This window comes from Medicago sativa, chromosome 7 (assembly GCF_051527215.1).
Source record: "Medicago sativa cultivar Bolivia chromosome 7, Bolivia_mono, whole genome shotgun sequence".
Classification (NCBI taxonomy): Eukaryota; Viridiplantae; Streptophyta; class Magnoliopsida; order Fabales; family Fabaceae; genus Medicago; species Medicago sativa.
In genome coordinates, this window is record NC_140755.1 from 81816327 (window position 1) to 81832453 (window position 16127).

Genomic DNA, 16127 nt, shown 5'->3' on the forward strand with positions numbered 1-16127 from the left:
AAACAGTATTTATATACTCCATATTTATTGATTGACGTGTCAATACATCATTGAATAATTTTTTTTTATTTTTTTGACAAAACATCATTGAATAGATGTTTCCTAAAAAAAAATGTGTAAAATAATTATATATGTATGGAATTGAGAATGTTAAACAGTATAAAAGAATGGAGCATTGGTTAAGCAACCAAAACAAGTAACTTTTTCTATTTTATAAAAAGTGATGTAATTATTACTTAATTAAAAGTCAATATTTACAAGATAAATTTTTTATGGAAAATGTTAACGAGTGCCCGGGCTGGTTAAGGAAGCTAAAAGAAGAAAGTAAAAGTAAAAAAAGACACTTTTTAATCTTTTAATGCATTGATCACACAACTTTCAAGGCAAATATTACTATATTTGTTTCCTTAACCAGTGCCCCGGAGGCACTGGTTAACAAGACCCATTTTTTATTTATAGTTTCCTTAACCATTATAGAATATAAAGATTAAATTCTTAATCTATACCATTTGTGATTATGTTTTACTAATTATTTTTTTAATAAACAAAAATGAATTATATTAACACCAACAAAATAGTCTCTTTAGCACAAGCGGTATCAAAAAAGACCACTAAAGTTTACAATAAGTCAGCCAAGTGATAAGACAATAAGGTCAAATTAGTCGATGTCCAAACAGGTGAACGGGTTGGACCACCAACTATAATAGCCTAAGACAAAATTTGCATTATGTGCCATCAAATCTGCTACTGTATCAAAAGTAAAAGACTTATAGGAAGTTAATAGCTGGTAAACTCCACGAACAGAATAACCCTAACGAGGTCAAGCTGCCACTGCCACAGATTTGAAAAGCGAGTCTACAAAATAATATCATGAAGTGAAGTTCTACACTCCTCTAACAACTCCTCCTCCCACGTCCACAACCGTCTCTGCCAATTCCATGTCTCACCCCCTTCGCCCCCACCCTAAAGAGAACATATCAGCCACCGTACTCAACTTATTCTTAGCCAAGTCGAATAACCACCTAAATCGCATACACAAATGAGTCCTTCTTAGCCATTAATATATTTGATATTGACTTTTTAGATCTCTGATACAAATTGGTTCGTATAATGATGAATATTTTTAAATTTTTAATGTATTTGGTAATGGATTGAATATGCTATTTTGTCCCTAAATTTGTATGCATTGGTCGAAATCGTCTTCAAATTTTTGGAAATATCCAATAGGCCCATAAGTTTTATGGATTTTCGATCAATTTAGTTCATCTGTCAAGTCTCACCGTTAACCATATTAAGGGTGTGTTTGTTTCAACTTTACCAAATTTATTCCTATGAACAGTAGCGGAGCCAGGAATTTGGAATAGTGGGGGCACCACTACACGAAATTTGTTGGGAGGGAGAGTTGGTGTGGTTGATTTTACGGTTCCATAAAACAATGAGGAAGGGTTTTCATTTTTCTCATTGAGAAAGCGAGAAAGAGATTATCGTAGGTGAGTTTAGAAATAAAATATCACAAAACGGCATGTGAGATGAATATTACACACTTATAAACATTTATTCATGTCATTTCTTAACTGATGTGAGACATTTTAAGATAGTGAGGCGGGATCTGATAAAAATTGGATATTTTAATTAAAAAAATTAAATATATGAGAGAGAGTGTATCATGTTTTGTTTGTGTGGTGGAGAAATTCAAATAAAGTGAATAAATTGTTTGCAAAATCCATTTAGATATATTTCAATTCATATATTTAACTTGTATATGCAAAATCTAATACATGTATATTAGAAGTGTGGTGTGGGATGTTAAAGATGTTTGTGCAGGCAGGAGCCAATACAACCTTAGAATATAAAGATGAGAATCTTATTCTAAAATATTTAGAAAAAAAAAATATTTGGTTAACATTATAATATTCGTATGAACCATAAAAATAGAGATTATAATATGTAGTTATACATGAATTTATTCTCATCTTCATGGGAACTTTATTCCCACCATTTTTTTGGGAAAATTTTTCTAGGCATATTATCATTTTATTCCCATGAATCTATGAATATAACTTGAAACAAACGCACCATAAAGTGTCACGTTAAGCGCTGCATGGAGTTCCAAGTTGTCTTCCATGTGTACAAGGACGAATTTGATTTCTTTTTGTTTTTTTAAACGAAAGTTATTACAAATAGATACAACGTCAAATTGATCTTTAACTATTCATTAAAAATCAAGCCGGTCCTTGTATTATGTCACTCACTATCAAATATATCCCTAAATTATTTATCTTTTCTATCAATTTGATCTTTGATATTTTAAAATAAATGTTAAAAACTAAAAAAATGTATTTAAGAGAGTAAATAGTCATTTTCTAACAATTAAGTTGCAACTGGTCACAATTAAAATAAGTTGGATTTTCCACTTATTATCCTAGTTCATGGACATAGAACTCAGAACATGCTCTACTATGGGTTAGAATACATATATCATGAAAACTAGGATAACAAGTGCAAAAGACAATTTAATATGGTTGTGACCAGTTGCAACTTAAGTACTGAAAAAAATTATTTACTCTCTTAATCACATTTTTTTAGTTTTTAACATTTATTTGACAGTATCAGAGATCGATTTGATAGTGAGTGACATAATTTATAGACCAACTTGATTTTAATGAATAATTCAAGGTTCGATTTGACAATATAACAATTTATAATGACCTTCGTTTAGAAAAAAAATCAAAAAATTTCAATCAAATTCGACCATGTACACGTGTAAGTTGACTAGGAACTTAACGTCAACCCTTAGCGTGACATGTTAACACTATTAATGGTGAGATTTGACAGAAGAACTAAATTGTATGACATCCGTAATATTCAGGGACCTAAAGGTTTTTTCGAAAAATTCAAGGACAAAATCGACCGATGCGTACAAATTTAGAGACACAATAGCATGTTCACTCGTTTGGTAATGTGAAAATGATCTTATATTTAGAGACAGAAAAATGCTCCAAAAGAATCATATAATTTGTGAACGAAGGAGTACCAATGCTCGTAGTTTTTTTTTTTTAACAAGAACAATGCTCATAGGTTAATAGTTAACCATAAGGCAAGGCACAGTATAAAACCGGTAAATATAAAAAAATAGTTTATTCACTTATCTTATACTCCATCCGGTCCTATTTACAAGAGACAAATTACTTTTTACATACATTAAATAATTTATGTATTTGGTTTAGGTTCTTGACTAGATACATACATTATTCAATGTATCTAAAAAGTCAACTTTCTCTTATAAATAAGACCGGAGGGAGTAATATAAATACTCCTTTCGTCCATTTTTTTAGGAGAAGTTTACAAATTTATAAACTACTCCTATAAGAAAAGAAAGGACGGAAGGTGCATATGAAAACAATTTACTGTCCTCTTTTTTAGTGATGAATGTTGTCTTTCTCCCTGATGGCCTCTCGACTGCTTTTCTTTATGGGGAATTGAATGGTAATAGTTAAAATTTTAGTTAATACTCCCTCCGGTCCTAATTATAAGAAACATTTGACTTTTTTGGTTCATTGTATAAATGATGTATTTGGTCTATATCTTAGACAAGATACATCAATTACTCAATGAATCTAAAAAGTCAACTTTTTCTTACAAATAGGACCGGAGGGAGTAATTATAATTGACATTAATCTCTTCATTTGACCATTTTCTTAATCTCACTAATTTACTAATAAAATAATTTTTTTTAAAAGAAACAAATGTATTATTGTTGATATTTTGAAAACACGAGTTTTCAAAATTTATCACGTCACATAAAATTCACAATGAGTGTGGAACAAATATTTAACAGTGTTTTGAATATAAAAAAAATACCATCGATGTTCACATTTTGAAAATATTCGCAAGTTTTCAAAATTTTGTCATGTCAACTTTCTCATATGTATATAGGGATGAGAATAGATCAGGCCGGCCTACAGGGGCTACGACCTAGTCTACGATAGGTCAGGTTAGACCAAGCTTTTTTCTTAAATAGAGAATGCCTAGACTTTTTTTTTAAGCCTATTTAGCTTAAAAGGCCAGGCCACAAACCTCTCAGAAAGTCTCTTAAGCCTATTAGACCGACCTATTTAAGTAATATGAATAATATTATTTATTATTATATTATATTTTATACTTTGAATTAAAATATAAATTTGTAAACTTTTTAATAATTTAAGCTTTATTAGTATACATTAATTTTTTCCATATATAAATGTATTATTATAAACTAGAATAGAAATATGATACAATATATAGTCGAATTCCCTAAAACCTCGTGTTGATTATCAAAAGAGAGTTTAATGTAATTGAAGTATGAGTTCAGTAATCCATTTAAACTTAGATCACATTAATTATTTAAAGATGTTCATAAGATATAGGCTTTTAAACAGGCTAGCATGCCGTATCAGGCTTTCAAAAGGTCAGGCTCAGACCTAAAAAGTAGGCATATGACAGGCCGCATGTCAGGCTTAGGCTTTAAAAAAATTTGGCAGGCCAAACTTAGGCCTTGCAAAGCCTAGCCTATTCCCATCCTTGTATGGATACATAAAAATTTGCTTATGCATATATATATATATATAGGGTTCTGCTAGAAGACACCTTTTATGAAGGTGTCTTTTAGCAAAATTATAACTAAAAAGTGGAAATCACACATTGAGGTGTGGGTTGCTATATATATATATATAAGCACACAAAATCCACAAAGAGGGTGGTGCAAATATTTAACGGTGTTTTGTATATAAATAAAAAAGTTAACATTTCCCAAAAGTTATTTAATAGAAACATTATATTAATATAGAAATTTTGAAAATAGTAATGAGTTTCTAAAATTTTATCATATCGATTTTTTCATATCAATACATAAAAATTTGCTTCCACAAATATTAGCAAATAAAATACGCAGCGGAAGTGGTGCAAACATCTAGCAGAATTTTGCATAAAAGATTTTTTTTAATAAAAACATTATATTAACTAGCGAAAAGAGGAGCACGTGAGTGCTCGTTTTTTATGTTAACGTTTGAAAATTTTAAACTGTGTTTTTTTTATGAAATTTTGATTTTGATTAAAAATATAAATATAAATGTTTGTTGCTTTCAAATTATAAAAACCAAACTAAACATTTTTTTTAGGAAAACTAAACTAAACATGATTATCTATTTCAATGATACCAACAATAATGCAAAAAAATATAATATAATTTTTATCATTTTAATGACACCAATAATAATTATTATTAAAGGAAAAAAAAAGTTCTTTACATGTATAGTTGGATTAATGAAAAAGTCAGTCAAAATCTCCTTTTTTATTCATATATAGTATAGACACCGATGATTTTCATTTAATTTCTTTAAACATTTTATATGTCAAAAAATCCTTAAAAATTTCGTAAGATACTAATAAATGTTTTTGTTTTCATGTTTATATATTCAATATATAAACATCCTAAAATTAGTAATTATTCTTTTAGGGAAATGTTAACAAGTGCCTCCGGAGCACTCTTTAAGCATCCTAAAATTAGTAATTATTCTTTTGAAAAGTTAACAATTCTAATTTTCAATGCATTTAATACACAACTTTTCATTAAAAACTTGTTATTTAAAGTGTTTAAAGAGTGTCTCGGGGACATTCGTTAACATTTCCCTAAAATAAATGCTAAGGCTTTGTTTGGGAGTTTGGAGGGGAAAGGAGGGGAGGGCTTTGGGGGGTTGGAAATATATAGAAAAATGGACAAAAAATTCACATTTTTTGAAAGAACAGTTTTTTAGAGAATGATAAACTAATACTTATGATTAATATACTTTTAATTTTAAGAATATTATAACAACATAGATTAAATTTGAAAAATTCATATAAACCCTCCATAACCCTCCAAAACCCTCCCCCAATGCAATTTTTGAGTTCCCCCAAATGAGGGGGATTTTTTATTATGAGTAAAAGTTTAACCTCCAAAGCCCTCTCCTCGTAATGTCTTCTATTTCTTCCACTTGCTCTTTCATTTTTTCCAAAACCCTCCCCTCCCCTCCCCTCCCCTCCCCTCCCCTCCAAGCTCCCAAACAAAGCCTAAGTCTCACTTTTTTTTTCTTTCTTTTTTCTGAGAGAGAGAATGAGTTGCTAATTAAGTCATAAACTATTGTTTTGTCAAAAAAAGTCATGAACTATTGTGGATGAGGGATGAGGGATGGAGGATGTCCAGGGTACTATGAATATCAAGTGGCTCCACTAACACAATATATTTTGCTGGATAAACATGTATTCTTTCTTAAAGACCACTAGTAACAAACCCGTGCTGACGCACGGGTACATTAAACGTTTGTTGTTTGTAAAAGATCATTAAAGTTTAATAAGAGTTTTGATATAATTGAATTATATGTCAATTTAAAGTAAATGTCGAATTATTTGTGTATTATATGTTTGATGGTATGATAAAGTAAAATTGCATTGATTAAGTAATTTAAACATTTTTGAATTAGTAGAAGACACTTAATATTAATTAAAATGTAGAAAATGTAACCAAAAAAATTAAAATGTAGAAAATACAATTGAGATGCAATGCTAATGCATTGGTACAATTTTTGGAATATACTAATAGAAAATAACCCACGTAGTCATACTTTATATGAAATACATGACAAACATAAAAATTATTGATAGAAAATTTAAATCGCATCTTGGTCGAAATTCATTGATTCGGGAGAAGTTATCTCACTTTTGGCCAATTTGTGTAGTTAATTTGCGATCATTATTGACAATGATGTTGAAATTTTGGTTTTCTCCATTATCTCCATATAATATGAGGTTGTCACATATGTTATGCTTTAGAAAATTTGCAAAGTCACACTTGTGATGACCATTATCCGTAATTAATTATAAATAACAAATAAATTAAATTTTGCAAAATGACCATTATGCACATGAAATTAAGGAGATCATGAGTTTTAGTAACGATGATTACAAAAATATGCTAGACTTTCCCTAAAAAATTTTTTTTGCTAGACTTCGATTTTTATATATTGTTAGTAGAATTGTATCAGTGACGACTTCTCCCGTGTATAATAATAATTTTTAAAGTTAACAGTGACAACTTATTTCGTGTATAATAAATCTTTTAAAGTTAACACATGAAATTAAGAAGATAATGAGTTTTAATAAGGAAGGTTATGAAATTTTGGTGGGCTTTGATTTTTATATATTGTTATTATTATCAGTAAAAGTAGATGTCAGTAGATTTGTATCAGGGACGACTTCGCCCGTGTATAAAAGTAATTGTTGAATGGTAGAGATGGAAAATAAAATTGTAGTGAGAAATGTTAAAAATATCTAATTTAAAATTGAAAAGTAATAATTTGGTATTATTTACAAAAATGCATTATCAAAAAAAAAAAATATGGTATGCATTATCAGCACTCTAAAAATTATTGGAGTATAATCTGTACTAAAGAAAAGATTGGAGAATAATTTGGGATAAGATTTTGGAAGTACAGTATATTTCAAGGAATGGCCTTTCTCAATTACTCACTATAATTCAATTACTCACGTGACACTTCTCCCTTTCTAGTTAATGCTTCTCTCAATTCTTTTCTCTTAAAACGTTCCTTCTTCCACCATTCTCCAGCTGCATTGCTCTTCTCTTGCTGAAAAACCATCACTGATTCAATGATGCATGTGATTCTCCAACCTCTTTGTCGACAGTGATTCTCCGACTCAACTATATTGACGATTCATCGGCGATTCTTTGACCCATTTCATTGTGGGTGGTTTTCCCACTCAACTATGCAGGCTATTCTCCGGTGCATCTGGTACTTGACTCAATAACTTAATTTTAATTTGATACATCAATTGTTAGATCTTATGCATGTTATGGGTTTCCCTTGGGGAATTGCATCTCTGAAATTCTGCATTCACAAATGAACATTCACAATTGATATAGAAAAATAGCTTAATTCATACAGCAATGGAATCTGCTATATCAGAAACATGAACAAAAATAACATTCCCTGAGGGTTATGTCACTGTTATCTTCTTAAAACTTTACTTGGAAAGTCAAATTCGCAATCAGATTCAAAAGGAATATAATTTTCTTCCTTGGAAACCTTAAGTTGCGATGTCAAAGAAAACGCGAAGAAGATGAAGAAGAGAGTTTGCAATTGATACAGAAAAGTGGAGAGAGTTGTAAGAGCTAGGAAAGAATAATTTTGCGCGTAAGGAGAAAGAGGAATCATGAAGGTTCACAGTGAAGACACATAGACGGTCAAAGTGGGAGGAAAAGCCAACATCTCTCATTATTTCTTCAGAAAAAATGTCATGTGAGTCAAAGCCAACATCTCTCATTATTTCACAAAGCCAACATTTAATCACAACCATCATATTTGATACTCCATCCGTTTTAAAATGAGTGTCGCTTTAGCCAATTGCACACAGATTAAGGAATGAAATAAAGTAGTCAAATGTCATAGCAATTTTACCAAATTATCCTAATCAATTATTGGTTTGTTTTTCATTAAAGAAAAAATAATATTTTGGAAGTAGTGTAACATAGTATTAATTGAAGGGTACAATTGAAAATAAAAAGTTATTATTGCATTGGAAACTGAAAGCGACATTCATTTTAAAACAAATTTTTTTGGCTAAAACGACACTCATTTTAAAACGGAGGGAGTATAAAAGTCATTATTTCACTCTCTCATGTGTCCTCTCATTATTGTTACGGTAAAAGTTTAGTATTTACAAATTGTCGGATTATGTTTATAATAATGTATTTTCATGCTAATTGAAAGAATAAATTAATATATATTGGATGCGTTTGTTTCGGCTTTAGAAAAAATAGATTTTGTGTTAAAAGAATATAGAGATTAACTTTTAGAGATTTAAAAAAAAATTGAAGTTGTTTTTGTTTGCCTACTACCCATAAAAATCCTTTTTTTTTTTTTTGTAATTGAGTTTTAACTTGTACATGTGTTACCTCATTGTTTTTGAAAAAAATAGATTTTGAGAAAAGATAATCCTAATAACTTTTCATTTTAAGGTCAAAATAGATTTTTTATTTATAAAATAATTTTTCTAAAAATCTTAAACAAACACTTAAAAATGAAAAAAGTGATTTTTTTATAAAAAAATCTGAAACAAACGGGGCCATGAAGTCTAAAAAAATCAATATATATTAGATTTGGATTGAAATTGTTTTTTTCTATATGTAGTCATATGAGTAATGTTACGAATGATTATATATCTGCACAATGATAAAAGTTTGTATTATTTTTTTGGTAGATTAGTGTTATTGATGTATATAGTTTACTTATATACATATATGTATGAACTAATATGTGAGTTAACAAAGATATAAATTGTTTTAAATTGTAACTTATATATAATAATGTATTAAACAATTTAAAATAAAACAATTAATTTGGTTAAGTTAGTTTGGGAATCATTTAAGAAAAATTGATCGGTTATGTTAGTTTGGTTAAATTAATTTTTCAATATGTCTAACATTTTGTAAAATTTAAAGGATTGACGTGGACACATAGTAGCAATATTATACAAAAAATTGGGTAATGTAGATCGTATTTTAAACTTTATAATGGTATTTTATACTACATAGCAGCACATTATCTTACTGCCAAATTTTGTTTTTTTGTTAAAGTAAGATTCTTTACTTGATTTGATGCATCAATATTATTTTTCAATTCAACTCAACTCAACTCAAAAGTATGTCACATGCATTGCTTTTGCAGAACAACGTTTTCTTCTCCATAACTCTTCCCATCATATATTTTACCGAATTACACAATTAATTTAAGTTTTTGGCAATTTCCAATTTGCTTACTTTGGTATCAATTCCTAAATAAAAATATTTATATAAACCTGAGTCAATTTTTAGCAGGTAAAGTTATTTTTATTTTATAAGGTAAAGTTCTATATGTAAAATAACAATTACCAATATTTCTTGATACTTTAAGCTGAATCAGGAATCTATGTTGTAGTGCTTCATGTTGTCTTATAGTTGTAGTTTTGATTTTTTGCTTAAAGTGAATATGCATTTATTGATTTGATACAGGAAGTAGGTTTATGCAATTTAATACATTAATGTCTAATGCATTATTTTGTCTTGGTCCTACAACAAACCATTTGAAGTACCGTATTCATGTGTGTTATGAAGAAGTGAGATTTGCTGAAAATAGTGAGTATCCATGAAAAAAGAATTTCAAAAAAAGCTTCAACATATTCATGATGCAAGTTTATTCCAGGTATGTAATTATGTATATTTATCTTGTAACTACTTTTAATGATAAAAAATAATAAATTGAAATATATCCTATTGTTCCTGTATATGTTCATCTGTTATATGATTTCTCAAATTGGCCTAGTAAATGTAGAATTTATGATGAATATCAAAATGTCTGAAATGTGTGTTGTGGGTAATGCATGCAACACATCCTTAAGTAACCACTTAGAAAACTCTTCAATTTCTTTTCATTCCAAGAGTAGGACAGGTGGAGGATATCTGAACAGGTTTTGTGACCTCAAAAATCTTCTTAGTAATAGAATGCAAGTTTGAAAGTTGTGTATGATTTGTAACATTAGATTGAGAAGTGTTTGGCATTGTAACTTGTGTGGTAGGTTGTTGGTTCAGTGTGCGTTGTGTAATATCAGCAAAAGGTGTTGACATAGAATCATAGCTTGATGTCTGAACTCTTCTCTTAACATTTTTTTTCCTTTTGTTGTAGTTGGAAAGCAGTCTACATTTCTTTTTATTGGAAGATCAGGACAGGTGGATGAATTCAGACCAGGTTTGATGACCTCAGAATGCTTCTTAAGAAAGTTGGAGTCAGGTAAATAATGAAGTGGATCCCTATTAATTCGTTGAACCTGATTATGCGAGTTAAAAGAATGTTTATGATATGAAACATTGGGATCTGAGTTTCTAATGCTATTGTTATGATCCTCACATGCCTCAAAATTGTACTTGAATACAGGTTTAGAAAAGTGAAATTCTTTTTGGATCAGGTTTTGTAGTTTCAGCAAACTTGTCAAGAAGATTGATGGCAGGTACATATTTCCATGAATTCTGATGACATTGTTCAGGAGTAGAATGCAAGTTTGAAAGCTTTGTATGATTGGTAGGGTTAGAGTGAGAAGTGGTAGGCATTGTAGCTTGTGTGGTAGGTTGTTTGTTCAGTGTGCATTGTGCATTGTGCATTGATAATACTCCCTCCGTCCCAATTTATTTGACCCCTTGGCTCATTTCACACAGATTAAGAAAAATGTATAAATAAAGGGGAAAGTGGAATATATTGTATTGGGAATGATAAAAGTAGTATTATTTAGTGTTATATTGTATTGGGAATGATGAAAGTTGTATTGAAAATTGAAATGAGTCAGTTATTTTGGGACACTTTTTTTTAGAAAATAGGTCAGTTATTCCGGGACGGAGGGAGTACCATTTTCTGCCTTGCTTTTGCAGATTTAGTATCATTTGAACCACTACATTGATTCATGACCTGTTACAATGGCAGCATAAATTCAATATCTTTAATAGAGTGTTTCTTAATGACAGTTTGAAAATCGAATTGAATATAATCAATAGAATCATAGGATTTTTGACCTAATGTTGTGGAGTACAGATTATTGTATTGTGTTACAACAGTTTTTATATGAACCTTACAAACTGGTATATGATGGCTTAGTGTAATATAACATACAAAATATAGGGTATGATTATATTCTTGTTACTTAGCATGTTAAACAGCTTAGAGGTTATAAGTTGATAGTATGAATAAATGTAAGCATACCAGCTGAGGACGAATTTGTTAATACAATCGCATATATCCTTATAACAATAAGTATTTTCATTGCAATCCACCTAAAACACTGATAGAAGTTCAGGAAATAGTTTGAATCCATATAACATACCTAAATTTGAATGAAATTCCTCAAAGAAGTTCCAAATATGAAGGAAGTGATGAAGCTTGAAAGTTCTTGATGGTATTGCATTTTCAAAAATGTAGTTGGCATTGCTACTCCATTCCAATGTAATTTTCCTACTTTGAGGAGTTATTCTCAAAGTCCATTATACTGATTATACTTAATTAAATATACATTTTACTGTGTTAATATAATGAGGTATTGAAAACAGCTTTGTCGTCAGTATCAATTATTATATTGCTTGTGACTGAGCTAATTAGAAATATAAGATGGATTAGCCTTAGAAGGAGTGATTTCTTCAAAAGTAGACTCATTTGATAGTTCAGCAAGAGTCTTGTTCCCAATAGGTTCCACTTGGCTAAGAGTTTGAACGTCGTCTGGCAGTACAAAGTTCTTGAGGTTGCTGATAGGAGTGATCTGGTTCAAGTGTTCAGGATCGTTCTCAGAAGTTGCTGAAAATTCAGGCTGAAACATGATATACAACAATGTAGGAAGTTGCAGAAAATTCCTAATATGATGTATTCTACAAATTGAATCGGATTTATTATAATATTCAACTATATACTTACCACAGAAACGGTAAGATCATCAGTATCATCTCTGTTATCAGGAACAATGTTCTCAAGATGGAGTGGAGCATCATCTCCAAGGTTGATGGGTACAGCAGGCTGCAAATATACAGAGTTGACATTAATAAGGTATGTATTTAGTTTCCAAATGAAATAATTATAGTGAGCCAATATAAGTCTTATATTAGTGATATTAGAGATGGATATTATAGATTATTATACTTAAAAATTATATGATATATACCTCAAATCTTTCATTGTAAAGTTGACTTGTAGTTTTTTCCCAGTCCCTTCTATAAGCTGACAAAAACCCATGTCTTAGACAACTCCAATGACATCTACATTGACATATTGAACTGATCAAGATATTTTTTTCCAAAACATAAACAGGTACTTACATGAAGAATGCAAAAGATATGACGAATTTTATAAACAACTCACGAACTAATAGATCAGCTTTCCACTTTCCAGTCAAGATTTCAGCAAAGGGTTTAAATTTCAAACCAGGAGATGGAATATTATGGACATCAACATCAACAGCAGTAGTTCCTCCGGTCCATCTCAGTTTGTATTTGTGCTCAGATGCCTTGAAAGGTAGGTCATTGTTAAGTACATTAAAGTTACTGATTGTGTAGGGATTATAACTTGTATATCATTCCCCTATGATAGAAATATAACATGTTACAGTGTTAGGAATGATATTTGATTATACTATTACAGCTCATATTAAATAAAATAGGAAATCAACCTTAGAATCAACAATGAACATCTCTAAGTGCTCCTTCCCATCCTTAACAACTGACCACTTTTCTTTGATCTTAACAGCTAGTTTCCACAAGTCCTTGTTGTCTGTAATGTCTCCAATGAACTCAAGTGGTCTTTCCATCTTAAATGATCCTTTAAAACATGACATTGAGTCAGTGTGGATCTCCAAACAAACATAATTTAAAATAAAGAAGGAGCCATTATATAAAGATTGATACCATAAATAAATCCAGAAGTGAACAAATTTATAACCAAAAAAGGATGTAATACCAAAAAGATGGTTCATTTACCAAATAAAATGAAAGTAATCAACAAAAGGTAGGATGTACTACAAAGGAAAACGCAGTTTGGGAAGGATTTAGAAAAAGATGTTGTACAACAACATCTGATAAAATAGGATGTTAAATAAATGTGAACACATTAAAAACAACTCATTGCAATACAGAAATATGAACAATAAATCATAAAGAAAAAAGATACGCAATCAGTTTGATTTCTATGTAAAACTCTGTGAGCTTGCCAAAAGCACTTTGGGAAAACTTTAGGAAAAGAAAATCTTGTACAACAACATTTTTTTTAAAAATACATACAAAGATATGATATTTAAGTGCATATCAACTAACTTAATAAAGAACTATGAACAATAAATCATAAAAAAGCAAGTTAAACAATCAGTTTGAGTTATATTTTAAACTCTATGAGAATGAAAAACGCATTAAGGGAAAACTTTAGGAAAATAAGATCTTGTAAAACAACATTTCAATAAAAATACATACAAAGATATGATATTTACCAGCCAAGTGTGTTATAAATATTCATAAAAATACGACGAGATCTATGGGCAATAAATCTGATTTGAGCAAAGTGTGTGAAAAAAAAAGAGAGAGATTTTACCAGCCATGGAATATAGAGAGATTGAGTTCCTTGATAAGTTCGATGTTGGGATAAAGAGTATCTACCAGCCATGGAATGCAGAGAGATTGAGTTTCTTTCAAAATTTGATGTTGGGATAAAGTGATAGTGGTAGATAGATAGATATGATATGTTATAGTACAATGTTTTGGGAATAGTGATATTTGATGCTGACAAAAAGAAGATTTGAACCTAAACTTGAGTTTTTCTTTTCCCTCTCAACTTACACGGTTACCTATTTGTTAGAATGTAATGTGATTGCAGTTTTTTGTGTGCAATGTAACAGAACCAACCCCATCATTTAGTTAGATGATATCATGTTAGTTAATCATGGTGATTTGGTTGAATAAAGTAATTTATGGACAGATTTTACCCTTAATTTGGTGATTTGTCAATAAACCAGCATGGGACAAAATGAGGTTTTCCACAACATCTTCTCTTCTTATATTAAGAGAGATAAGTAGAGAATCAAATAAATAATAGAAGACAGTTAGAAATATATTAGTCAATATTTAAGCTTCAGACCATTACTACTTTTTCCTACTCTAGTCAAGTTATTGACAAGGAAAGAGGAAATAGGTCGAAACACAAAGACCACAAATACATTGTGTACAATATGTAAGTTATTCAACTAGAGAATAATCTACTTCAGATTGTATATGTCTAAAACACCAATCAAACTTGAGGAAACTTGTTCCATGAGGAGCTGGAAGTGTAACGCCCTCCTTTTTATTTAATTATTTTAAATGAGTTTTAGAATATATTTATATGATTAGTGTGATTTATAAGATTTATGTGATTTATATGATTTTAGAGAAATTTATGAGACGTAGTGACTTATTTTATTGTTTAATAAAATAAGATTTGAAAATAAAATAAATATTAAGTTGTGGGGTTATTTTGTGTAGAAATATATTTGTTATCTGATGAAGAGATATATTTGTTATTTTGTGTAGAAATATATATATTATTTGGTGTAGAAATATATTTGTTATTTGGTGTAGAAATATATTTGTTATTTTGTGTGGAAATATATATGTTATTTAGTGTAGAAATATATTTGTTATTTTGTGTGGAAATATATATGTTATCTAGTGTAGAAATATATTTATTATTCAATGAAGAGGTATATTTGTTATTGGGTGTTAAAATATTATATACATATATATTTTGATGAAATATGCTATTATTTGTTATATGGTGTATTATTATATATTTTGTGGAAGACTATATTTAGTAGAGAAATATTATTTATTAGAGTATGAGGATTATTAGTGTGAGTGGATTTGGGGGTTAGAATAGAAAGAAGAGTAAGTTGTTGGACCTAAATAGATTTGGGAAGAATATTTTAGTATTATAAATAGAGAAGCTTAGGTTAGAAAGAGTTTACCCTAAAACCGCTTTTTTAGAAAAAGAGGAGAATAAGAAAGAAGAGAAGAGAAGAGAAAAGTCAAGAGAAGAGGAGAATACCTTAGGAAAGAAGAACGCTGCTGCTGATTCAGGAATTAATCTAAGGTGAGGGTGAGACTATCTTGCATTAATATTAAGTTGTTAAATCATTAGATTACATCTAACAAGTTGGGGAGAGTTTGTGAGAATTTGAGAATTAGGGTTTTGAGAGAGATTTGATGATTAGAAGATGAAAACTTGTTGAATTGATGTAGAAATTGTGTACAGACCTTAGATAATCCATAGGATGATTATTGGAAGTAGTTTTGAGGTTAGAACCATGAGATTAGGTGAAACTTGGAGAAAATCTGCATTCTGCCCGAATTTTGATATTAAAACCTGTATTGATCGGTGCGGAATTGGTCTTAGGTGTAAACACGAAAGTTGTAGGTATGGATGTTAGCTTTCTAATGTCGTTGGTCTCACGTCAATAGGATTTATAGAACTTGAGTTATGGTCAAATTACTGCGCGTAGGTCACAAT

The 16127-nt window shown here is 29.8% G+C and overlaps 1 protein-coding gene and 1 long non-coding RNA gene across 5 annotated transcripts; one reads left to right on the forward strand and one right to left on the reverse strand.

The window, feature by feature from the left end:
* Nucleotides 1-7336: 7336 nt before the first annotated feature.
* On the forward strand, nucleotides 7337-13045 carry LOC146909197 (uncharacterized). Of its 3 annotated transcripts, XR_015017981.1 has the most exons (7): nucleotides 7337-8330; nucleotides 10159-10271; nucleotides 10752-10856; nucleotides 11001-11073; nucleotides 12297-12436; nucleotides 12560-12647; nucleotides 12909-13045. It is a non-coding gene; the product is annotated as an uncharacterized LOC146909197 (long non-coding RNA). The 3 variants fall into 3 exon arrangements; XR_015017982.1 differs by lacking the exon at nucleotides 7337-8330 and having other exon boundaries at nucleotides 9539-10271; nucleotides 12334-12436; XR_015017980.1 differs by lacking the exon at nucleotides 7337-8330 and having other exon boundaries at nucleotides 9540-10271.
* On the reverse strand, nucleotides 11340-14910 carry LOC146909198 (uncharacterized). Of its 2 annotated transcripts, XR_015017979.1 has the most exons (6): nucleotides 14178-14910; nucleotides 13267-13415; nucleotides 12960-13178; nucleotides 12763-12856; nucleotides 12519-12617; nucleotides 11340-12414 (listed from the first exon to the last, which is right to left on the reverse strand). XR_015017979.1 is itself a non-coding variant. In XM_085724177.1 (5 exons), exons 1-5 carry the CDS (start codon nucleotides 14182-14184, stop codon nucleotides 12372-12374), a joined length of 486 nt encoding a protein of 161 aa, XP_085580303.1. In that variant the 5' UTR covers nucleotides 14185-14910; the 3' UTR covers nucleotides 11340-12371. The 2 variants fall into 2 exon arrangements, 1 of the variants encoding a protein (XP_085580303.1); XM_085724177.1 differs by lacking the exon at nucleotides 12763-12856 and having other exon boundaries at nucleotides 12917-13104.
* Between the last annotated feature and the right edge of the window lie 1217 nt (nucleotides 14911-16127).